Below are 26385 nucleotides of genomic sequence, written 5' to 3'. Positions count from 1 at the left end.
AAAACTCTTAGCAAAATAGGAATAGAAGGAAAATTCCTCAACATAATAAAGGGCATTTATACAAAGCCAACAGCCAATGTCATCCTAAATGGAGAGACTCTGAAAGCATTCTCCTTGAGATCGGGAACCAGACAAGGATGCCCTTTATCACCGCTTTTATTCAACATTGTGCTGGAAGTCCTAGCCAGAGCAATTAGGCTAAATAAAGAAATAAAGGGCATCCAGATTGGTGAGGAAGAAGAAAGCTATCTCTATTTGCAGATGATATGATCTTATACACAGAAAACCCTAAAGAATCCTCAAGAAAACTACTGAAACTAATAGAAGAGTTCAGCAAAGTATCAGGATACAAGATATACAAAAATCAGTTGGATTCCTTTACACCAACAAAAAGAACATCTAAGAGGAAATCACCAAATCAATACCATTTACAGTAGCCCCAAGAAGATAAAATACTTAGGAATAAATCCTACCAGACACGTAAAAGACCTATACAAAGAAAACTACAAAACTCTATTGCAAGAAACCCAAAGAGACCTACGTAAGTAGAAAAACATACCTTGCTCATGGATAGGAAGACTCAACATTGTAAAAATGTCTATTCTACCAAAAGCGATCTAGACATACAATGCAATTCTGATCCAAATTCCAAAGACATTTTTTAATGAGATGAAGGAAGAAATCACCAACTTCATATGGAAGGGAAAGACGCCCCAGATAAATAAAGCATTATTGAAAAAGAAGAACAAAGTGGGAGGCCTCACACTACCTGATTTTAGAACCTATTATACTGCCACAGTAGTCAAAACAGCCTGGTACTGGTACAACAACAGGTACATAGACCAATGGAACAGAATTGAGAATCCAGACGTAAATCCATCCACATATGAGCAATTGATATTTGACAAAAGCCCAAAGTCAGTTAAATGTGGAAAAGGCAGTCTCTTTAACAAATGGTGCTGGCATAACTGGATATCCACCTGCAAAAAAAAGAAACAAGACCCATACCTCACACCATGCACAAAAGTAACGCAAGACAGATCGAAGACCTAAATATAAAATCTAAAACAATAAAGATCTTGGAACAAAAAATAGGGACAATGCTAGGAGCCCTAATACATGGCATAAACAGTATACGAATCATTACTAACAATGATAACTAATCATTACAAACATCAGAAGAGAAACGAGATAACTGGGAGCTCCTAAAACTCAAACACCTATCCTCATCCAAAGAATTCACCAACAGAGTAAAAAGATTACCTACAGACTGGGAAAAAGTTTTTAGCTATGACATTTCTGATCAGCGTCTGCTCTCTAAAATCTACATGATACAACAAAAACTCAACAACAAAAAGGCAAATAACCCAATTAAAAAATGCACTAAGGATTTGAACAGGCCTTCAGGTAGCGAACAGATACATGAGGAAATGCTCACTATCATTAACCATTAAACCCATTAGAGAAATGCAAATCAAAACTACAGTGTAATTCCATCTCACTCCAACAAGGCTAGCATTAATCCAAAAACACAAAATAATAAATGTTGGAGAGGTTGTGGAGAGGCTAGAACACTTATACACTGCTGGTGGGAATGTAAAATGGTTCAACCACTTTAGATTAGATATCGATTTGGGACTTCCTTAAAAAGCTAGAAGTAGAACTACCATATGACCCAGCAATCCCACTCCTCGGAATATATCCTAGAGAAATAAGAACCTTTACACCAACAGATATATGCATGCCCATGTTCATTGCAGCACTGTTTACAATAGCAAAAGAGATGGAAGCAACTAAGGTGCCCATCAACGAATGAATGGATAAATTGTGGTATATTCACACAATGGAATAGCACGCATTGATAAAAAACCGTGACGAATCCATGAAACATTTCATAACATGGAGGAATCTGGAAGGCATTATGCTGAGTGAAATTAGTCTGTTGCAAAAGGACAAATATTGTGTGAGATCACTATTATAAGAACTTGAGAAATAGTTTAAACAAAGAAGAAAATATTCTTTGATGGTTACGAGAGTGGGGAAGGAGGGAGGGAGAGGGGTATTCACTAATTAGATAGGAGACAAGAACTATTTTAGGTGAAGGGAAAGACAACACACAATACAGAAGAATTCAGAACAACTGGGCTAAACCAAAAGCAAAGAAGTTTCCTGAATAAACTGAACGCTTCAAAGGCCAGTGTAGCAGGGGCAGGGGTTTGGGGACCATGGTTTCAGGGGACATCTAGGTCAATTGGCATAATAAAATCTACTAAGGAAACTTCCTGCATCCCATTTTCATGAGTTGCATCTAATGTCTTAAACACCTGCAAGCAACCATCCAAGATGCATCAATTGGTCTCAGCCCACCTGGAGCAAAGGAGAATGAAGAACACCAAAGACACAAGGTAATTATGAGCCCAAGAGACAGAAAGGGCCGCATAAGCCAGAGACTACATCAGCCTGAGACCAGAAGAATTAGAGGGTGCCCAGCTACAACCTATGACTGCCCTGATAGGGAACACAACAGAGAACCCCTGAAGGAGCAGGAGAGCAGTGGGATGCAGACCTCAAATTCTCATAAAAAGACCAGACTTAATGGTCTGAATGAGACTAGAAGGACCCCGGAGGTCATTGTTCCCAGACCTGCTGTTAGCCCAAGACAGGAACCATTTCCAAAGCCAACTCTTCAGACAGGAATTGGACTGGACTAACTATAGTATGGAAAATGATACTGGTGAGGAGTGAGCTTCTTGGATCAAGTAGACACATAAGAGTGTGTGGGCAGCTCCTGTCTGGAGGGGAGATGAGAAGGCAGAGGGGGACAGAAGCTGGCTGAATGGACATGGAAATACAGGGTGGAGGAAGGAGTGTGCTGTCTCACTAGAGGCAGAGCGACTAGGAGTATATATACCAAGGTGTGTATAAATTTTTGTATGAGAGACTGACTTCATTTGTAAACTTTTTCACTCTAAGCACAATAAAAACTAAAAAAGAAAAAGAAAAGAAATCCCATACTATGTACACCTACATTGCCCTTGGTCACACCAGAAAGAGACACACGTTTCTGTGGCCCTCCTGGTTACTGGTCATGAGCCCCTACCTCTATAAAAGTAAGAGCAGGAGGGGCTGATCTCCAAAAGGTTTTGAGAGTGTGTGTTTGTGTGTCTGTGTCTGTGTGAGTGTTGAAGTCTGGTTGTTCTCTGAGACTCTGCGATACAAGGCCAGGAATTCAACCAAGAGTGGAGCCTGGGGTACAACAAGAGAATTCACAGGGGGGCAAAGTAAAGGATTTTTGAAAATGCATGTGTAGTGCCCAATGTTTTTCTTATTCGGAATGTATTTCTTATTCTGAGAAAGAACTGACAAATGTATGCTCGATCCACCTGCCTAATCATTCGCATGCAAAACCTGGCTTGTCTTTTTTTTGTCAACTATTTTTAAAGTGTTTTAATGGCCTTTCCTTTCTTTTCTCTTTGCACATTCCTTGAAGGCTCTTCCCTAACATCTGCATGTGTCTGTGGAACTATGAGTTGGCTCCTCCTTCTGAGTGAGAACATGCCTTGCACGTGGCCCAGGGAGAGTCTTCTCCTGCCTCTGGGGCCCCACGACCTGTGTGCCTGGTACAAGGATCCACCTGTGATGATTCAGTGCATGGGACTCTACCAGGTGCTGGAGAAAACGGAATGGACAAGAATTTATATTCTACTCTGACAGACACGTATGTGTGCAATATTCCTCGAGTGTCACCCAGGGTGAGTGAATGCTGCCCCTGTTCCCTAGGCTTTTTTCCATTAGCTGCAATATCGTGATCAATATAGATACAATACACAGATAGACAGATAGAATGGGTAGTAGAACATCCATACTTACAGTTTCCACTTCCAGAAAAAGGTAGAAGGAATCAATTAACCCCATAGCATGTGCAACAGTCTGGATTTCTGTTCACTTACCATTGCCCTTCTGTATCTATTAAAGTCCAAACATTTCTCAGAGCAGCCCTAGCTTCACACTTGGCTGGGTGAGTAGACGGGCCCTTTGTGAACGGAAAAAGGCACAGCTCCCTTCAGTCTAGTTGCAGACTGGATTTCAGACCCCGTTCACCCCCTGTACAGTGCCTTTGTGCAGTGCCCAACCTGCACGACCTTATACTGAGGTCCTGGAATCAGACAACTTATGTTCTTGTTCCAGCTGACAGCTAACCTTGATCAAACAGCTTCTCTTCTTTAGGGCTTCTGTTTCCTCACTGGAAAAAATGAAGACGGCTGGATCTGAAAATCCCTAAGATAGTTAGAAGCAGCAAAATGCTTTGGTGCTTCAAATATACATTGAGCAGTTGCTACACGTAAGGCAAGGTTTAATGGTGGGGGCAGCTGACATCAGTAAAGAAAAGACGCCTGTGATGTCTAGTTTGACTCTAATTTGCACCAATTCCTGGAATCTGACTGTTTTTTTTTTTTTAAAGAGCTCATAGTTCTACAGACCCAAATATAATTGCCCATTTGGCTCATCGGCAACATTCTTCCTGCTGTCTATAATCACCAACAACAACCACTTAAAGTCCCAGAGTCAATTTCCCAATCTTCAAAATATTTCCTCTCGTTTTGGGGTTTATGCCAATTCATTAGGGGCTATGGGTGAATGTATGGCATTGGGTTGGCTCAAAGGCCTATGAAGACACACGCAGCTGCAGTTTTCCCTTCTCCTCCACGTTGCGGCTTTCCAAGGGCATCTCAGTCACTGATCTCAAAGTCCAGAGCGCTTACAGGCTGCAGAGCCCCACCCTCGATCTGGACCCCACATCACTAAAGCGGCATCAGCTCAAGGTTGCATTGAGGTCACTGCCTGGAGTTGTGTTTTTATTCCATAAGGAAGATGGAAAATTTGTTCAACTAGCTATGACAGGACCCTGGCTCATAAATTTTAGAATGATTAATCATAACTAAACCCACAACAGGGAGCAATGCACTCTAAATTGGGAAGTTTCCCCCTGTGGCTTCAAGTTTACAAATTAGACATCTAGTTTTTTTTTTTTGCCTTGGGTGGTTAGGACCGAAAATCTAGTCGTTCTTATTAATGGTCACTTATTTGACTTTTTTTTTTTTTAACAAATCAGACCAGTCTGATCTCATTTGGGTCTCCAGAGCATCCATCAGCTGACCGCAGAGGATCTAAAGTTGGTGAGCACCCCATTTTCACCTCCTCACTATTTCCAAAGCAGATCCTGTCCCACAGAAATGTGGGAATGAGTGCCATGTGGGTGGTGACAGGGAGCACATGATGAGCTAGTGGAGCCTGCCCGGATGCCATCCCTCCACAGCAAAGCCACTTGCTCCCGCCCTCTGCTTCCTTATGTACCTTTCCCGGATACTCCCACCCACCCACCCCGCTATGCCCCTCTGAGGGCCTCTCTTAGCTCCAGTTATGAACTCTTCTCTTCATTGTCTCTTTTAATGTTCTACTTTTAGGATCTATCAGAGCCCTTGGAAACCCTGGTGGCGTAGTGGTTAAGAGCTACGGCTGCTAACCAAAGGGTCGGCAATTCGAATCCACCAGACGCTCCTTGGAAACCATATGGGGCAGTTCTACTCTGGGGTCACCATGAGTTGGAATCGACTCGATGGCACTGGGTTTGGTTTTTGATTTTCTTTATCAGAGCCTTTGGATCCTCACAAACATTCCAAAACTGTTACTGAATGAATGGGTGGATGAATAAACAATTGTATAAGAAGGGCACTGGGTTAAGAGACAAAAGATGTTCAAACTAGACCTAATTACGATAGCAAAAATTCCTAGCACTTGAATCACAGTTTGCAGAGTGACTTCACACATATTATCTCAATAATCCTTATGTCAACTTGTGCAGTTGGTATTACTCTTCCATTTGCCTAATGAGGGAACTGGGGTTTAGAGAAGCCAAATGGTAGAGCCAAAACGCGGGTCTTGTTGTGTAACTGTGCAAATCACTCAGCCTTCCTGAGATTTCTTTCCTTCATCTGTAAGATGGATAGAATAATATCTGATTTACCTTGCTCATGGGATTATTGTGGACACCAAGCAAGGTAATGAATGTAGATTAATATAGAAAGCAGCAACCACTTAGGACTATGGGAGAAAAGAAATCAGAGAGGGCAAAGGACTAATCCAGCCCTTTCCTGAAGGCTTGTTGGGTTGGTTGATTGTTGGTAGGACAGGGAGAGGCAGACTCAGCGTGAGGAGTGGGCAGAACCCTTCGACCTCCCTCGTAACAGACTCAGCTCCTACCCTTGTCTTCACCAGGACCCAGATGCATGGATAATCCTCTCCTACAAGGTCAGACCCAGGCCTATTCTTGAGCCAGCTAATGCGAGAAGAACATCAGCATCTTTACCCTCAGCACCTGGAGGGACTTAGAATCCATCCTGCAGCAAACGGACCCCATAACTGGAGTAGCATAAATGAGCCCTGAGTGCTGTGCCTTCAGATGATAGTATCTCTGTACTGTATCCCATCCCTTCCTAAATTCCCTGTTGACCCAAGAACACAAGACTTGAGTTTCTCCCTTGTCCCTAGTATATAACCTGCCTGACTAGTTTCCTCTGTGTCCCTTGAGGGCTGAGGGCCCTGTTTGCTTAGCTGGAGCTCTAAAGTTTTGCCTGAATCTGGCCAGGGTCCTTCCCTAGTCAGAGACCTTGCTTTGCACATTTCCTTCCCTAGGCACTGGCTGGAATAATATCTGGTTAACCAAAACCGTACCATGACTTTTCCCAAGCCCAAGTTATCAGCCACCACTTAGAACCCCCTGCATGTCCTAGCCTGGGCAAACATCCCACACAGTGGTCACAGGCAGATGCTTGTATGAGTTTGGCCAAGGGAACCAGGCATTGTTAAGAAGGAAATGACACTGGATTTTTTTTTTTTTTTTCTAGTGAGCTGTTGAAATCAGAGGGAACGTGGAAAACGACAAAGCTTTTCCTAGGCCAGGTATTCAGAAAACCAGTCCAGGTTCCACTTTGACTCATTAATTACACCAGTTTACATGGAGACTGACAGAAGCCTCTCCTACCTCAGAGGATTTGCGCAGGCAGTTCCTTTGGTGGATAACATTCGTCCCCCCACCCTTATCATAAAACAGTTGCAACCCCATGTGTATCAAAGTAGAACTGTGCTCCGTACGGTTTTCAGTGGCTGATTTTTCAGAAGTAGATCACCAGGCCTGTCTTCCAAGGCACCTCTGGGTGGGCTCAAACCTCCAACCTTTTGGTTAGCAGCCAAGTTTGGTTAACCATTTGCACTACCCAGGGACTCTGCTCTTATCATGGCCAACCTCTTTTCAACTCTCAGGTCTCAGCTTTAATGCCCTCTCCTCAAAAAAGTGTTTTCTCACCACCAGTGCAGGGCTATGTTTAGCAGCTGGCTCTTCAGAAGGAAAAAAAAAAAAAAACGCCCTGATTTGTAGCATTTGCTAAAGTTTGTGATATAAATACTTCCACCATGGCCATTTTAAGCTAACAATGTGATGCCTTTCAACACAGGCTGGGAAGACACGTGCAGAATCGTCTCTCACAAGGCAGACAAGGCAGTCCAGCGTGCCCCCAAGGTCACCCAAAAGTTGGTTGGTGTTAGATGCCATTGAGTCAGTTCAGATTCATAGCAACCCAAGTGACAGAGTAGAACTGCCACATAGGGGTTTTTCGGCTGTAATCTTTAGGGAAGCAAATTGCGAGGTCTTTCTCCTACAGAGCTTCTGGGGCGGGGGGGAGGTTCAAATGCCAACGTTTCAGTTAGCAGCCGAGCACTTAGCTGTTATTCCACCAGGGCTCCTTCTATTGAGAGCAGTTCTCCTAGTTTTCTCAATTATACCATTATTCTTGTGAAGTACTTTCATAATTTATATTTTATATTAGGATTTTGTTTGTTCACTTGCTTTTTCATTTGTCTTCTCCATGAGACTGTAAGCCCCATAAGTGGAATGATCTAGCCTGTTCTATTCACCACTGACTCCCCAGCACATGGCACAGGCCTGGTAGGTGATATAATACAACTTGAAGGAATGAATAAATGAAACTCATTTCTAAGATTATTAATGGGTTGCTTCACGAGCAGTTAGATAAAGAAGTAGCAATTGCCAGGAACCACTAGTACAGGTTCATTAAAAACAATTATATTTGATTAATTTCCTTTATTCTTTCAACAAGGTTATTAGTCAAGTTAATAAAGGGTTATTAGTCAAGTTAATAAATGAAATAATAATAATAATAATGGCTAACATTTATTGAGTGCTTACTGCCCACCAGATACTGTTGTGTTTTACACAGTGGTATATTTGTAGATACTTAACAACAGAATCTCCAGGGGAAAAAAGCCCTGATTTTTAGTATTTGCTGATTTCAGCCGTATGAACACTTCCATCATGGTCAATTTCGAGCTATCAAAGTGACTTCAACCATCTCAACAAATTTACTGAAGATTTAACAGTTGGATCTCAGGAGCCTATAGGAGCCTGTTTGAGCACACCAAGGTTTTACATACTTGTTGTCATCAAGTCGATTCCAACTCAGAGCGACCCTACAGGACAGAGTAGAACAGCCCCACACGGTTTCCAAAGAGTACCTGGTGGATTCGAATTGCTGACCTTTTGGTTAGCAACTGCAGCTCTTAACCACTATGCCACCAAGGTTGTACATAGTTGCTAATCCTCACAATAACCTCACAATAACCCTATGCAGTATGTACCACTATTATACCCATTTCAAAGATGAGAAAACTGAGGCACAAAAATGTAAGTTATCCAAGATCACCAGCTAAATGCGGCAGAGCTGGGTCTGAACCAGGAAGTCTGGTTCTAAAGCCTGGACTCTGAACCACCAAAAGGTCAACAGTTCAAATCCACCAGCCGCTCCTTGGAAACCCTATGGGGCAGTTCTACTCTGTCCTAATGAATTATCGTGTGGATTTATAACTGACTGGTTAAGTGTGGCATAGTGGTTAAGTACTATGGCTGCTAACCAAAGGGTTGGCAGTTCGAATCCACCCGGCGCTCCTCAGAAACTCTATGGGGCAGTTCTACTCTGTCCCACAGGGTTGCTATGAGTCGGAATTGACTCGACTGCACGGGGTTTGGTTTTTTTTTTTTTTTTTGGTTACATCAGGAGTTGATTAATAATCTGAATGTAGGCCAACCTACAGGAGCTTCCATACTGACTACGGAAAAGAAAAAAAAAAAAAAAATATTGCCGTCTAGTTGATTCCAACTCATAGTGACCTCATGTGACAGAGTAGAACTGCCCCATAGGGTTTTCTTGGTTGTAATCTTTATGAAAGCAGTTTGCCAGGCATTTCTTCAACAGAGCCACTGAGTGGGTTCAAATTGCCAACCTTTAGGTTAATTAGTAGCCGATTGCAAACCAGTTGCTGGAACTCGCTAAACAGCACTTACCCAATGTGTATATAACACAAAATGGAAAAATAACCTCAGGAGACTGATGTTCTAAAGAGTCTTAGTTTGTAATAAAGGACCATATCTAACAACATGAAATCTACTATGAATAGAAAGGACGACTTTCCACTTAGATTCAAAATATCCACTAGGAGGTACAGCTTGGCAGTAACAGGTGGATGGACAGAGAACGGTAGTCGACTGCCAGCTTGGTAACACTGTGACATGGCATCTCCTGCAAATGTTAATGGAAACCGGAGTGGCATTGTTAGAAGTACAGCACCCGACAGTACACAATACTGGGGAAGGCAAGGTCATGGTAGCTCCAGAGACACATCCAAACTCCCTGAGGGACCAAATTGCTGGGCTGAGGGCTGTGGGGACCATGGTCTTGGGGAACATCTAGCTTAATTAGTATACAGAGTTTATAAAGAAAATGTTCTACATTTTGGTGAGTAGTGTCTGGGGTCTTAAAAGTTTGTGAGCGGCCACCTAGGATACTCCACTAGTCTTACTCCATCTGGAGCAAGGAAGAATGAAGAAAACCGAAGAGGAGAAAGATTAGTCCAGAGGACTAATAGACCACATCTACCACAGCCTCCACCAGTACAACTAGGTGGTACCCAGCTACCACCACTGACTGCCCTGACAGAGATCACAATACAGGGTCCCGGGCAGAGCTGGCAAAAAAAGCAGAACAAAATTTTAACTCAAAAAGAAAGACTGGACTTGCTGGCCTGACAGAGACTAGAGAAACCCTGAGAGTATGGCCCCCGGACACCCTTTCAGCTTAGTAATGAGGTCACTCCTGAGGTTCACCCTTCAGCCAAAGACTGAACAGGCCCATGGAACAAAACAAGACTGAAGAGGCAGGGACTGGAAGGCAGGAAGGAACAGGAAAGCTGGTAATAGGGAACCCAGGGTTGAGAAGGGAGAGTGTTGACGTGTCATGCGGTTGTTAACCAATGTCATACAACAATGTGTGTACTGACTGTTTGATGAGAAACTAGTTTGTTCTGTAAACCTTCATCTAAAGTACAATACAAAAAGAAAAAAAAGAAGAACAGCATCCAACTCCTCCAGCCAGCAGGCTATGTTTTCCTCTTAGCTTAGTTCGTTTCTGAGGGTGGGAGAGACGCCGAAGCATGGACAGAGAGGACAGTGGTTCAAACCAGAACCCTCTGAGCGAGGGGTGAAGGAACAGGGGTTGTGCAGCATGGAGATCTGGCAGAGGACTACCGTGTGAAGACAGAGTCTCCTCACTTGGCCTAAAGGAAAGTAGAAGGCTGGTAAAGTCGCAGGGATGAAACATTGGTGGTTCAGTGGTAGAGTTCTTGCCCTCCATGCAAGAGACCAAGTTCGATTCCCAGACAAAGCACCTCGTGCGCAGCCACCCCCTGTCCGTCAGTAAAGGCTCACGTGTTGCTATGATGCTGAACAGGTTTCAGCGGAGCTTCCAGACTAAGATGGACTAGAAAGAAAAGCCTGGCAATCTACTTCCAAAAATCAGGCAATGAAGACCCTGTGGATCACAACAATTTGATCCACAATCAATCATAAGGATGACACAGGACCAGGCAGCATTTCGTTCTGTTGTACACTGCGTCACCATGAGCTGGAGGACAACTTGATGGCAGCTAACAATGTCAACATAATCGCAGGGAGGCAGAATTCAGCTCAGTGACAGGGAGTGCTTTCTAACAATCACAGCCCCCTGGATGCTGGTAGTGAGTTCCCCATCAGGAGAATCATCCCAGGATTAGATGACTGGGTAGCACAGAGGAATGTTATAGGAACAAAGAATGAAAGCAACATCTGTATAAGGTTTGGAGTATGTAACCAAGAAGCGCCAAATTGTAGAACATTAAAAATGAAAGGATCTACACAACACTTTTTGAAAACAAAACAAAAAAAACAAACCCACTGCCATGGAGTTGACTCTGACTCATAAAAAAAAAAAAAAAAAAATCATAGCCCCTGTTAAATGGGGGGCCCTGCCTTAGGCACTTTACGTGCATCCTCTCTGATCCCCCAGTAACGCTGCAAGCTGTGCACTGACACATTCCCTCTACGGGCGTGTGGGCAGAGGCTCAGAAAGGTGATGTGATTGGACGGTTTTCTCTGCCCTTACGTGGCAGAGGCTCCTCAGTCCATTGTCACTCTGTGTGTCACACTCTGCTAAGGCCTGCTCCCTCCACGACATTTACGCTTTAGGGTGTATTCAGGTAGGAGAAGAGAAAAGAAGGATACTTCCCCCCCCACACTTTAGATGTCTGAGAACTCAGTGGGTTCTAATGTATTGTTTCTAGAACTATACAAATTGTACGAATCCCTGAGCTCCTGTGTCAACTCTCACGAAGAAATCTACCTTTTTAGGCATCTTGGCAGCCCACTAGCTTTCCTCAGCAAGGAAGGCGAGGAAATAACAGTCATCAGCGCTTGAGTCAAAGAGGAGCTGCTGAGGCACATGTGTGGGCCGTGCGTGTGTAAGGACCCATGTGAAGGCTGCATGTGTCTCGCAGGTGACTTCATGTAGGTGTGTGTCTACATGGGAATACATCTGGTCCAAGGAGCCGTAAGGAGGTGGAGAGGGAGAGAGAGTGATTGATTCTGAGTAGCAGGTATTTTATGTCCCCTGTTGTTATTTATGTCTTTACACCTACACCCCCGAGACCCACACAATTGGCTGTTGCAGCGTTTCAAAAGCATTTCCATGGAAGCGTTCTTGCAGTCAAGCTGTCCTCTTTCTAGTACACATGCCAAGGCAGAGGAGCTGGAGCGGCGGGCAGGGGCCTGGGAAGCCTCGCCGGCTCCACCCACCTGTTGCAACCCCTGGGGAGGAAGAAATGAAGGCAGTTTTGACTTATGCAGGCCCCTGGGCCTGGAGTCCCCTCCTCCTTGGTACTGCGTGTATAAAGGGTAGGGACAGGTACCAGCCATCGAGGTGGCTATTCTTTTAGAGACAATGGTTTGTCTTTCTTGGCCTTTGCCTCAGAAGCACAGGATCAAGTCTGAGCCATCAAAATCCAGAGCATGGAACAATTCAGTCTAAAGCCATTAGGTGGGGCTGAGTCCATGGGGGGTGGGTGGGGCGGGGGTTGGAATGGGGGAGATACTGGATGGCCCAGCGTGGGACTTTAAAGCTTGAGCTGTGAAGACAGTATCTACTTGGGGGGAGCCCAGCCCAGCCCCTCAGAGCCCGGGGAAGGGTGGTAAGGAAGGCCTCCCCCTGGAGAGGTGGCCAGGCATGGACAGTGAAGGCTGAGGGGCTGGGGGAGCCTGGCTCAGCGAGTCAGAGCCTGAGTGGGATACCAAGGCTGCTCAGCACAGGGTGCCGGAGCCTGTGTGAGGTGACAGAAGTATCTGCATGGGACAGGGGTGGTGACAATGGGAGACTGCCTATGGGGATTGATCAAATAAGTAAATGTATTACTGTCAGAGAAAAAAAAAAAAAACCAAACCCACTGCTGTTGAGTCAATTCTGACTCATATCAACCCTATAGAGAAGGGAGTTACAAATACGGAAAGGGAGAAAACTAGAGTGAATCCCGTGGTTTTGGATTAGAAGTGGAGTTATCAGTGTGAACTCATAGTTGACAAAACGTATAAATAGATACAGAAATAAATGTTAGGTAAACGGGCACGCATGCGTGCACACATACACACATTCCCCAGCTCTGTCCACTGAAACAGCCTGGGAGCAGCAACGCCCTAAAAGCAATGAGCACATCTAGCCCAGATCTTAGTTTCTAAATGCCATTCTCCACGAAAAGGAATCAGGGGTCCTTGGAAAAATGGCTGATCTGAGAGCTGGGACATGGAAATTACAAGATGAACCTGGAATAGTTTACTGTGCCAGAAAGTAAGGTAGCTCTCTAAAGGTGAAGGGGGCATGTTGAAGGGCATAGAAGCCAGTTTAAAAGGGCTTCCAGGAATCAAACTGGGAAGAATTTGAGTATCAAAGTAAAAACGGATTATAACAGATATAACCTATGGAATAAATAGGAAGCCATGAGTCCATGGTGATATAAACACATACATACATACATAAACAAACAAATGGAATTTGATGAAGAATGAGATATTTACTTAGTTGCAAAGTACCACCCCGAGAAAATCTTAATAATTACAAAGAGGAAGTGAGTAGCTTAACGGCAGAGCAGCCAGGTAGACACTACCCTAATTAAGCCATCAAAGCAAATGTTCTCAGTCATGGCACAAACCAGGACTGCATGCCACCTAATAAGATGCAGTGAGCAGACAGCATCGTGTCTGTGACATTCCTGCCCAAGATGTAGAACTCGAATCCAGAATTGAGGAAGCATCACACAAATCGAACTGAGGGACTGTCTACAAAACACTGGCCTGTAAACTTCCAAAGTGTCAAGGCCAGGAAAGTCGAGGAGCTTCAGCTGGAAGGAAGCGAAAGAGACATTAACAACTAAAGGCATGGTGTGATTCAGAACCAGCTCCTTGTCCTATAAAGGGCATTGTTGCAACAATTTTTGAAACATGAATAAGACCTGAGCGTTAGATAATGATACTGTGTTAATGTTAATCTCCTGGTTTTGACGGTTGTATTGTGGGTATGCAGAAAAGTGTCCTTGATTGTTGAAAATGCACATTAAAGTATTCAGAGATGATGGGGAGTCATGTCAGCAACTTACTCTTAAATGATTCAGAAAAACAACAACAACAACAGCTATATTTTCACCTTTTCTGTAAATTGGAGTGTTTTGAAGTTTTTTTTTAAAAGGGAAGAGATAGGAAAGGGGAAGGAAGAAAAGGGAAGGGAAAGGAAAAACAGAAGAACACGAGGCATTGTTGGGGGCCCTGGAGGTGTGAACCAGAGGAGATGGGAGGGGCGCTGTGCAATTCTTTCCTGGAACACTTGCAGAGCCAAACAGACCTCCTCCTGACAAGCAGGAAATCTTCAGCTGGGGTTTGCCCAGCACCCCACCTTCTGCTACAAAAGTCTGCAGGCAGTAGCCCTCTGCAGGCCAGAGGAAGAGGGGAGGCCAGGAGGCTGCTGTTCCAGAGCTCCAAATGCTTGTTTGGGTGAGTTGGCAACAAGAGTGACAGGTGAAAGTTGGAGGGGGTTCTGCAGACCCTCAGACGTGAGGAGTTCCTGTGCAAGAGAAGCCTCCACAGAGGCAGAGGTGTGCTCTAAATGTTCTCTGCAGATGCCTTAGGCCCAGGGGTGGGACTCATATGCTGAGAGTATATTTGATTCTACATCTATTCACACCTTCCCTCCTTTCCTGAGAGGTTTTTACTTTTAGGCTGGGCAGGCACACATGGTGCTTCCATATCAACATAGACTCAGTCTAGGAAACAGCACAGGAACAAGAACCAAGACCACAGGTTCTGACCCCAGCCCAGTCACCCAACTCTCCTAGCTTCAGCTTCCTCATCTGTTAAATGGGAAAAATAACCTGCCCTACTATTTCACAGAGCTGGGCAGAGGGAGATCCAATGAAAGCACATGTATGCCAGGCTGCACCACCTTGGAGAGAAAGAATTAGCTGGTGTTTTTTTCTTTTCTACTTTTAGTAGACAAGTGGAGAGGTCACCTCTCTGTCCTTTCTGCCCAGGTCAAGCACTTTTCTGGGGAAGGTATAGAAAAGACCTGGCTCCTCTGTGTGAACCTTAGGCACTGGCCACCAAGCCAGAGGTCGGGAGTGTCTGAGCAATATTTCCCCAACTCAGGTTTAAATAGGCTTCTGGATCTCGGTGCTGCTCATGGCCACCGCCACCATATTGTCTGCCATTGTCCTTTCTGATTTCACTATCACTCATCTACCACCACCACACTTCACTTCCTCACTTCCTTCCTCACCCAGGTTAGCTTCCATGGTGTGTCATTGTAATCAATTCCTTATACCTCTGTCCTTTGCCATGTCCTTCCAGCAAAGCCCCAACCCAAGCATCCCTCCATTTCACTCACACTCAAGCTGCTGAGCTTTGTAAGAGATAAACCACACAACATTGCAAACTGGACTCACTTCAGATCCATGTCTACACATTTCTAACAGGTGCTGGACACTTCCCAGCAATCCCCACTACCCCAGCATGTCTGCTTTCCCTCTCTCCAAGATATGCTTCTACTCTTTCTCACATCCTTTCAAAACTGTTACGTTCCTTTCCCTTCCCCTCCTCTCTGCCAATGGCTGCTTCATTCTCCATTGAGAACATAGAAGCACCAAACCAGGGGCTTCCCACCACCAGCCCACCTCCATCTGGAGCCAAGCTCCCCGTTTCCCTCTGTTACTATGGTTGAAAAGTCCCTACTCTAGCAAGAAGACCCACCCCTCCACCTATGCTCAGATCCCACCCACTCTGGCTTCTCAAGGTCTTTGTTCCTGCATTTATCTACTCTCTTTACCGGATCTGCAATTTCTCTCTGCTTATTTACTGGACCACGGAATCATGCATACACACATGCTTTCATATCACGTATCTTTAGGAGCTGCCACTTGTCTGTCAGTTTATCGTATTGTAGTGGCTTGCATGTTGTGAGGATGGTGCTGGACCAGGCAGAATTTCATTCTGTTGTACATAGGGTCACTATAAGTCAGAACCAACTTGAGAGCACCTAACAACAACATCTTTAGAAAGTAAACCCTTCCCTTAGCCTCACACACCCCAGCAGCCACTCTTCCATTTCTCCTTTCCCAATAGCAGCAAGAATTACTTACAGTCCTCACTTCACAGTCTGTTCTTTAACTTCACCCCCACAATGACGGTGCTCTTGTTAAGATCACCAATAACCTCCATGTGGCCAAATTCAATGGTCACTTCCTCTCCTTATCTTACTTGATCTGTTAGCGTTCCCTATGGTTGACCAGTTCCTCCTTCCCTTGGCTTCACAGTACTTCCTCTCCTGAATGTTCTTCAATCCCAATGAATATACCTTCTCTGCCTCTTTGGCCACTCCTCCTCTGCTTGACCTCCAAATGTCGAAATGCCTTAGAATCCTATCTTTGGCCTATGTTTTTCTTCTAGCTATGGATTACCCCTAAGTGCCCTCATCTTGTGACTTCAAATAACATGTATATCCTGACAACTGCCAATTATATGTGCCCTGCTCTGACTCTCTCTGCAACTGTAGGCTCTTATACCCAACTCTTACTCAACATCTCTGCCTGGATGCCCAATGGTTGTCTCAAACCTAACATGTGCACAAGCGAACTGTTGATTTCTTGTTCCCTCCTGCTACTCCCATGAATGTTCAACCTCCAGCCTTTCACCACCCATCCAGCTGCTCAAACCAAAAAAAAAGTAATCCTTAACTTCTTTTTCTCAAGCCCACATCCCATCTATAAGGCTACTTCTCTCCACTCCACTGCCACCACCCCCATCCACACCAAGGCATCTCTCTCCTGGAGCGCTGCAGTAGCCTCCTAAAGGGTCTCTTCTTTATGCTTGCTGCCTACAACTCATTCTCCATAGAGCAGCTAGAGGGATCTTTTTACAAATATAAATCTGATCATGCTCCTCCCTTACTTAAAATTCCCCAAAGGCCTCCATCATCCTTAGAATAAAATCCAAACTTGTTTTTCTGGCTTACAAAGCCCAATGTGGTCTGGCCCTGGCCCCCTTCCCCCACTTTCCGCTTTGCCCTCAATGCTCAGGCCAGGCTGGCCTTCTTTTTGTTCCTTGAGCATGTTGAGCTCAATCCTGCTTGGAGGCTTTTGTATTGGGTGTTCCCTATCTTCATGCCATTCAAATATCAGCTTAAATGGCCCCTTCAGAGAGCATCCAACCTATAGTAGCCACCTATCTGTCCTATCACCCTACTTCAATTGTCGTCAGAGCACTTACTACCATCTGACATTTTTCTTTGAGTGTTTACATGTTTATTAACTGTCTCCATCTTCTGGCTGAAATGTGAAATCTATAAGGTCAGGGACTTTATCAGCCTTGTATACTGCTTTATCCCCAAAGCCACATTTGTTGAATGAATGTTCTTGCCCTTCCAAAGAGTCTGCAGCAAGTGGGTCAAGCAGCAAGCAAGACAGGTGGCAGGGCCAGGGCCACGTATAAATAGCTTTGTTAGGGTGTGTGAAGGGCAAAGGTACCACCTGTACCTAGTTTCTTAGGTCAGGCTCAAAGAGTTATCTGGACAGCAGGTACCTGTGGTGGGGGTGGTGGGTAGGGGCAGGGTGCGGGGCTGGGGGTGGAAGCCCAAGACTTCCTGGGGGATCAGAAGGGGGCATGCATGGGCTTTATCCATGGAACCAAGGTCACAGCAAACAGAGGGAGACTGTGTGACTCCTCAGAGCCTCAGATCCTGGGACAGAGACTACATGCAACACCTCACTTCCCAGGTGCTCTCAGGGTGGACGCTAAATACAGATTCCTTGCTCCACACCCTTATCTCTTATTCTAGCTCTTCTCTCTCCCCCTGCCGAGGTCTGCCAACTTCTCCCCTCACCTGACCCCTCTGGGGAATGTTCTTACCTGTAACCCTCATCCATTCCGCCCTTTGTAAATCTGTTTATGAGCTCCTTTTGGAATTAGCCCTTCCGAGGCCCACTGCTAAAGCTGCTTTGGTACCACGGCCTCCCCACCAGCCCTGCTGTCTGCTCCAGCTTAGTCCTCTGTACTGCAACTTCTTGCCTACCTGTCATTCTCCTTGAGCTCCTGGGACAGGGTCTGTGGCTTGCTCATCACTGTAGCTCCAGCATCTACCCCATGTACTCGGAGTGCCCCAAGTCCCTTCTCCCCATCTGATAGCCACTGTAAAGGCAGGGACTGTTTCTTGCTCTTCCTTTGAAGTTCTCCCAGCCCTGAGCACAGGGCCTGGGCACTAAATCCAATCCTCTTAATTGATAAAAAATATTGGCATAGTGGTTAAGTGCTATGGCTGCTAAACAAAGGGTCAGCAGTTCAAATCTGTCAGGCACTCCTTGGAAACTCTATGGGGGCAGTTCTACTCTGTCCTATAGGGTTGCTATGAGTCAGAATTGACTCAGTGGCACTGGGTTTGGTTTTTTGTTTTATAAGGCAATCCTCTAATCAGGGACATTTGCAAGTCTGAACATGGTCAATATGGGCTACAGAGGGAAGGGACTGGGAATGTTTAGTCCACCGGAAAGGAGTGAGGAGTGGAAGAGCAGGGAGCATGCCTCTCTTTATAATCAATCTCCAGCTTGAAAAAGGTCCCACTTTCAAGGGGAGCCAAATTGCCAAGACAGCCCCATCAGCAATAGAGTCTGTGGGCAGTGAAGGATCATGTCCCTTCACAGGCAGGGCTTGAGGTCTGGGTCTGCCATGATGCCACTGGGCTGGGGATAGGGAGAAGTAGGGCTGCAGGCTGTGGAGAGGGAAAGGAGAAAGAGTAATAGCCATTTTGCAGAACTCAACAGATTGTCTAAAGCTAGGACAAAGCAGTGGGTATGGCCAGTAAGGAAGCTGAGATGTGATGGATGTAACCATTGGCTGGCATGGTAGAGTGTGGGAGCCTCAGATATCCACAGCTGCAGTCCTACCAACAGGGACCTCCCTTGGCTGGGTGCTCCACCTCCCCGAGTCCAAGTTCTCTGTACTCTTCCCTCATATGTCAGTCTATGCAACCCAAGCAAGAAAGTGCAAGACCCTCATTCATCCCCTTCATCCACAGCAAAATACTTGGAGGGTTGTCTTACTGTTGTCCAAGTGGTTGGCCTTAATGATCTTCTCTGAGTAGTCAGAAATACTGGAGCATTCAATCTAGAAAGGGCATAGAATAAAGGAGCAAGGTATCAAAAAACATCACAGCACATCCAACACCAAAGCAACTCAAGGGCTATTAACTGATGGCAAAGCTGAGAACCAAGGAGGTAAAGTGACTTGCTTATGGCTGAACAGTTAATTCATGGCAGATTAAACCTTAAAGCTCAAACCTCCCGATTCCCAGACCAGGGCCTCTTCCACTAAATCAGGCTGCCTTTGCCCTGAGACAGAAACCCAGCCACTGCCCCTTGATGTGGGCCTGGTGTCTGAGCTGGGAGATTCAGGAGAAGCTGGCAGCCTCACTCTCCTGGCTGGAGGAAAATGGGATGTGACGCCACAGACACTGTTCTCCAGAGAGGACGGGCCAGGCAGACTGTGACCAGAGTTGCTGTGAGTTTCTCTTGACTTTATCCCCCCCCCACCTCCCCCACAGTCCACCCAGAGCAAGCTGGGCCTATTGCAGGTTGTGGGCCATCTGGAAAATGCCCAGTCAGGGCAATAGGGCCAGTCTCAAGACCAGTCCCCACCAATGCACACTCAAGTTGACTCTCTTCTTCTGCTGCCTCTACCTTTAAAAGGATTTATTGCTTTTAATCTGGAAGACACACCAGGCTTCTAAAAGCTCCTAAGCAAAGGGCCATTTGAGAGATTAGTTGACCATCAGTCAAGAGCAAGACCTTGTAGGAATGGTTGGACACAGAGCCCCAGGCTGGTCTGTGTTGAGGCCCTGGGCTCCTCTCACCATTACATAAGAAGCCCACCTCAAGCTACCTACAGGGTCTCTGGGAGGGAACATGTCCTCCAAAAGTTGCACAGGGACAAGGAGGGAGCTGCTGGCAGCCTCCGTCAATGCCTTGGGGATGTGAGGAAACCTATGCTGTGGGGGAGGGTCCCTGTGTTAGAGCAGCATCTAAGGAAGCTGACCCTGGCCCCAAGGCTCACCCCTACAGGAGAACCAGCTCTTTCCGGAGCTACCAGCATCAGTGGCCTTCAGATCCCACTGTCTGGAGTACCATGTCTCTCCTCTTCTTTTCCCTTCCTTGCCAGGTCATCATCTCGTCTGCAAGAGACTACTACTGCATTTAGAGATTAAGAACATGGGACATGGAGCCAGGCAGCCTGGATTCACATTCTGCCCCTGCCACTTTTTAACTGTGTCTGTTTCCTCATGAGTAAAGTCCCAGCACCTGTTTCAGATGGTGGTTGTGAGGATTAAATGAGCTAATGCATGTCAAACACTTAGAGCTGCGACTGGCTGCACCCAGGACTGTGAGGTATCATTGTTATTCTCTTTCCTCCTTTTTCTCTCTCCTGACCTCTATTCCTTTCCCTACTCTACTCTCTTTACCCTCTCTACATTTTCCTCATTCTTTTCTTTTGTTCTTGCTCCTTTGTTCTTTTTTTTTTTTTTTAACTCTCTTCCATTACTTTAGCTTTTCTGAGTCTTTATCCTTCTCTTTTCATTTCTCTCTTCGTGTCTGTTTCTATTTCTCAGTGTCTCCGTCAATGGTCTGGCTCTTTCTCGTCCTCTCTCTCTTTCTTCTGTCTTTCCCTCTCTCTCTCCCTCTGTCTCTCATCCTCCCTGTCTCTTTCTTCTCCCTCTCTTCTCTTTCTCTCTTCCTCTCTCTCTCTCTCCCTGTCTCTCCTCTCTCTCTTTCTGTCTCTCCTGCCATCCCATCTCCCCCACTGGAGGAGAGCAGTAGGTGGAAGAGGGAGTCTGGAACAGGAGAAACTGTGAAATGAGCCATCCGGAAAGAAGCCCAGCTAAATGTGGTGGAGCTACTTATAAAAGAGCTGTTATAGAAAAAGAGCGGGAGGGAGACAGATTGCAGCGAGTCACCACAGCTGGAAGGCGCCGAGTGGGAGCCTCCTGACAGCTCTTGCCTGGAGACCCTGGACCACTTGAAACCAATGACAGGCAGCCCTGCTACTCCCTGCTCAGTCCTCCGCCACCCATGCCCCAGCTGAGGCCAGAGCTGAGGCAGGGCCTCAGAGGCAGCACTGAGAGAGAAAGCGCTTTGGGAGCACCACATGGACTCAAATCCAGCTCTGATGCTCTGTGATCCCCTTGAGAGTTGAGTCTGTCCCTGGTAAGGAGGGTCTTGTGAAGGAAGGCCAGAAGGTGGGAGGGGCAAGAACGAATGATGATGACACAACTTGACCTTGGAAATCTATATCGGCCCCCTACCCTCAATATATACCTCAGATGAGGACATCACAGCTTTTCCCAGTCAAGGTCATGCCAGAGTACCTCAAGGACAGCCCCAGTTTCCTAACCCATGTGTTTTCCAAGACAGGCATGGAGGAAGAAAGCCATCCCTGTGGGTGACAGAGGGCAGGGTAGGATTACCCAATAAGTAAGGTGTGCACGGGCTTAATTGTGCTTACTTACCAATCTGTAATGCACAATTTCACCTATTTTTCACATCTTTGAGGAGGTGAAACCCATGTGAAATTGTACACTACAGATTAGTAAGTAAGCACAATTAAGCCTGTGTGCACCTTGCTTACTGTAAGTCAGTGCATACCAGGCTTATTGGTTAATCCACCCCTGAGAGAGGGGCAAGCCTCCGGGGATAGGGGGTGGCCAAGAAGATCTGGAGAGTGCTAGTCAGCCTGGAGCCCTGGTGGCCCAGTGCTTAAGAGCTTAGCTGCTAACCAAAAGGTTGGCAGTTCAAATCTACCAGCCAGTCCTTCAAAACCGTATGGGGCAGTTCTACTCTGTCCTATAGGGTCACTATGAATCGAAATAGACTCTACGGCAACAGATTTTGGTTTTTGGTTTAGTCCGCCTGTAAAGAGGCCTTGTGGTGCAACAGTTAAGCACTTGGCTGCTAATCGAAAGGTTGGCAGTTCCAATCTACCCAGCGACTCTGCAGGAGAAAGACCTAACAATTTGCTTCTGTAAAGATTACAGCCAAGAAAACGCCATGAGGCAATTCTACTCTGTCGCATGGGGTCACTATGAGTTGGAATTGACTCAGCAGCACCCAACAACAGACTGCCTGGGAGCCTCAGGACAGGCTACAGGATGGCCCAGCCAAAAGCACAGGACAGGAAGAGCTACTGACTGCTGCTCCATCCCCTTGGGGCCTCTGTAACTGGGATATGTACATGCTGGGTGTTTGATTATGGTTTGTCTTTCATCTTGATCAAGAGGAATTTCCGTTTGCCAACTCTGGATGCACTGCATTTTTCGAATGTCAGCCAGCAGCTGAGAGCTCTTCTTTTTCACAGTTTCTTCCCAGCTCTGGACTCTCTGAGGCCCTCTGTCATCAGGCTGTGTACACCCATCTCCTGAAACCCAGGGGAAGGCCGGGACCCTCTACTTCTAGCCTGGAGAGGATGTGGCAACCGAAGTAGCAGAATTTAAAACTACCAGTTTGCACTTTAAGGAAAAAACGAAGCAGATTTTCTGTTATTATTCCCGAGGGACCCATCCAACTCTAATAATAAACACTGAGCATTTGCCATATGCCAGGCATTGTTGTAAACCCTTTACATATATATTAAACTTATTTAATCTTCACAATTACTCTGTGGGCAAAATGCTATTATCAGGTTCGTTTTACGAATGGGGAAACTGAGGTACAGAGAAGGGAATTGCCCAAGGTCACACATCTAATGAATGAAGGAGCAGAGATTCAAACCAGAGCTCATCTGTGTAACCACACTGGCAGTGGAAGTAAGCACTGTGAGGTAATGATGGCATTGGAGTGGGCTCAGAAAAGTCAAAAATTCTCATGCAAAGTCAGCAGTCACCAGAGCATGGAGCAAGGAGCAATGTTCAGATGACTGGTAATCATGGGAGCCTGCCCTGCCTCCTGGAAGTCACTCAATGGTACCCAACAATAACAACTTGATTTTCTCTAACCACCACCCAGTTACCGTTGAGTCAATTCCACTCAGCTACTATCCAAAAGGTTGGTGGTTTGAGTCTGCCAAGAGGCACCTCAAAAGAAAGACCTGGTCATCTACTGCCACAAAATCAGTCATCAAAAGCCCTGTGGAGCACAGTTCTACTCTGACACACATGGGGTCACTATGAGTCGGAACTGACTTGACGTCAACTGGTGTGGTGATTTTTTCTACTCCTCCTCAAAGGGGTGATCTCAGCAAGAGAAATGGACCAGGGTTTGCACTTCTTGGAAGGGTGTATATTGCCAGGTGTATATTGCTAGAGAAGGCAGAGGAGCAAGGGGATGCCTGTAAGGAGGCCAAAGTGAGCAAGGGAGTGACATGCTCACCCCAAACACCTTCTTGGCCCCGGCTTTGGCAGCAAACATGGAAAGGATCCCAGTGCCACTCCCAACATCCAGCACCACTTTGTCCTTGAACACATGCTTGTTGTGGTACATGGAGTTCCGGTAAGTGAGTGTTCGCACCTCGTCCTTCAGCATTTCCTGGGGTGGAAGGAAAGAAAAGGCAATGTCAATGTACTTCAAAGCACCTGGGGTCATAGGCTCCAGGATCACCCCACCAAAATTCTTCAAGGATCTCAAATGATGTCATCAGGCAGAACCATAGAAGACTGCTGTGGGGCACTGGGGCGGGGCTACCCGTAGGCAGGGCTGCATCCTGCCAAACCACGCCAGCCTCAAAACTCTGCCCAAGAATGATAACTTCAGCTAGCTTTAGAAGAGAAACTCATGTTCAGACTGGAAGGCTCGAATTTGTCAAAGAACCAATAATAATAATAATAAACCACTTGCTGTGGAGTTGATTGCAACTCATGATGACCCCATGTGAACAGTATCTGTTTATGGAGATGGAAAACTTGGCAACCAGTACTGGTAATGGTTGCACAACATGATTAATGTAATTGGTGTCACCGAATTGTACGTGTAAAAAATGCTGGCTTGGCAAATATGTCATATATGTTTTTTACAACAGTACAATAAGAAAAAAAAAAAAAAAAGAACAAAAGGTAGTATCAGTACAAAGCAGCATGAGAGACTGAAATAAGACCTGAAGCAGAATTGTCTGTCATGGTGAGAGAATTGTCATTGAATAGGTTATTAAAGAAGAGTTTGTTCATGTGTGTTTTGTATTTCTATTTTGTTGTTGTTATTGTTTGTTTGTTTTTAAGAACAGAAAAGATATTCCTCTGCCCAGCATTATCAAAGAGCTTTGCAACTAGATTGCCTGTTGCAATTTTCTCTGGCCCAAGGAGAACGTGATTAATCTGTATGGTGGTGAGGAAGGGGTCTTCAGCCATTTGACACATTGGCAAACACGTCTAATTCACTGCCAATAGTATTGGAATGAATATTTTTTAGAAATCAACTTTATTGAGGTATGATTTGCATATAATAAAAAGCACAGATTTTAAGTGTATAGTTTAGTGTAAGGGTTTTGACAAATGTACACACATTTTTTTGTGTCCTGTCTAACCTTTGTCTATTCCAAGGTCACAAAGATAGTCCCCTATGTTTTCTTCCAGAAGTTTTATAGTTGTGGTTTTTACATTTAGGTCTGTGATTCATGTCAAATTAATTTTTGCATGCAATGTGAATTAAAGGTGTGAGCTCACTTTTTTAAATACAAATATCTAGCTGTTGAAGCGCCATTTGTTGAAAGAACTATCATTTCCTCATTAAGTTATCTTGCTACCTTCACCCCAGATCAATTGACTGCACATGTATTAATCAATTTCTGGCCTCTCTGATCTGTCTCATTGATATACCAATTCAACACTGACTTCATTACTGTAGCTTTATATTAATCTTGAAATGAACTCGTGACAGTCCTCCAACTTTGTTCTTTTTACATGATGACATTGGCTATTCTAGGTGCCTTACATTTTCATATAAATTTTAGAATCAGTCTGTCTATTTACACAAAATATTCTGTTGAGATTTTTATTATAATTGCACTGAATCTATAGATTAATTTGGAGAGAAATGACATCTTAACAAGAACTTGATTTTCATCTAGTTAGGTCTTCTTTAATATCTCTCTGCAGTGTTTTATACCTTTTGGTACAGAAGTCTTAGATTCCCATCATTAAATTATTCTTAAGTATGTTATGTTATGCTTTATATACGATATTTAAAAAAATTCATTTTCCAATTGTTTCGTGTTAGTATACGTATTGACCTTATAGCCTACAGCTTTGCTTAATTCACTTATTAGTTCTAGTAGGATATTTATAGATTCCTTTGATTTTCTATGTAAAAAAAAATCTTGTCATCTATGTATGAATGAAGAGAGTTTTACTTCTTCTTTCCTATCTGTATGCCTTTTATTTCCTATTTTCTCATGACTTGTTGACTGGTGAAGACTTCCAGAACAATGTTGAAAGAAGTAGAGAGAACAGACATTCTTCCTTTGTTCCAAACATGTATATGACCCTTAAGTATAATTTTAGCTGTAGGTTTTCCACAGATGCCTTTTTATCAAGCTGAAGATGTTCCCTTCTATTCCTAACTTACTGAGAGTTTTTTGCATAAATTGGTATTGAATTTTGTCACATGCCTTTTTTTTGCATCTTTTGGTATGGTATTGACTTTTCTCCTTTAATGTACAGAGTTCCATTGATGGTTTTAAATGTTGAACCAATGCTCTATCATGATGTATATCTTTTTAAAATATTGATGACTTTTATTTACTCATATTTTGTTGCAGATTTTTGCATCTATATATATGAGGTATATTGAACTGTAGTTTTTTGTTTTTTTGTTTTTAATTACCTTGTCAGGTAATCAAGGCTACACTGACCTCATCACACAAGTTATAAAGTTCTTTTTTCTCATACTTTCTGAAAGCATTTGTGTGAGGTTGGTATTGTTTATTCCTCAAATATTTGATACAATTCACCAGTAAAACCATATGGGCCTGGAGATTCACTTACTTTTTAGTAGGAAAGTTTTTAATTATGAATTTCATTTGCTTACTAGATAGAGGGCATTTTTAGGTTTCTATTCATTCTTGTGTCAGTTTTGACAAGGTTTTTTTTCCCCCCAAGGAATTTATCTATTTCATCTAAGATGTATTTATCGGCATAACATTGTCATAGTATTCTCCTATCTTTTGAATATGTATATGATCTGTAATGAGTCCTTGTTTGTGTTTATGGTATTATAATATCCGTTTTCTCTCTCTCTCTTTTTTTTTTTTAGGCTTGAGCAGGCTAGCTAGGTGTTATACATTTATTTATTTAGTCTTTTCAGAAAACTTTTGGATTCTATAAGAGAATCCTGATCAAAAGGGGGAAAATGTAGAAAAGAATTTTAGATTTTTATAGACTCCAG

At 44.6% G+C, this 26385-nt stretch overlaps 1 protein-coding gene across 1 annotated transcript in view; it reads right to left on the bottom strand.

Moving 5' to 3' along the window:
• Positions 1 to 26385, bottom strand: part of PRMT8 (protein arginine methyltransferase 8) — a 112986-nt gene that overhangs the window by 32003 nt on the left and 54598 nt on the right. The window contains exons 3-4 of the mRNA XM_049884808.1: positions 23380 to 23535; positions 19066 to 19129 (exon numbers count right to left, since the gene is read on the bottom strand). Coding sequence (XP_049740765.1) covers positions 19066 to 19129; positions 23380 to 23535 — 220 coding nt within the window. The remainder of the gene's footprint in view (positions 1 to 19065; positions 19130 to 23379; positions 23536 to 26385) is intronic.

Source organism: Elephas maximus, chromosome 4 (assembly GCF_024166365.1).
Source record: "Elephas maximus indicus isolate mEleMax1 chromosome 4, mEleMax1 primary haplotype, whole genome shotgun sequence".
Classification (NCBI taxonomy): Eukaryota; Metazoa; Chordata; class Mammalia; order Proboscidea; family Elephantidae; genus Elephas; species Elephas maximus.
This window is presented reverse-complemented; position numbering and strand designations above follow the sequence as displayed.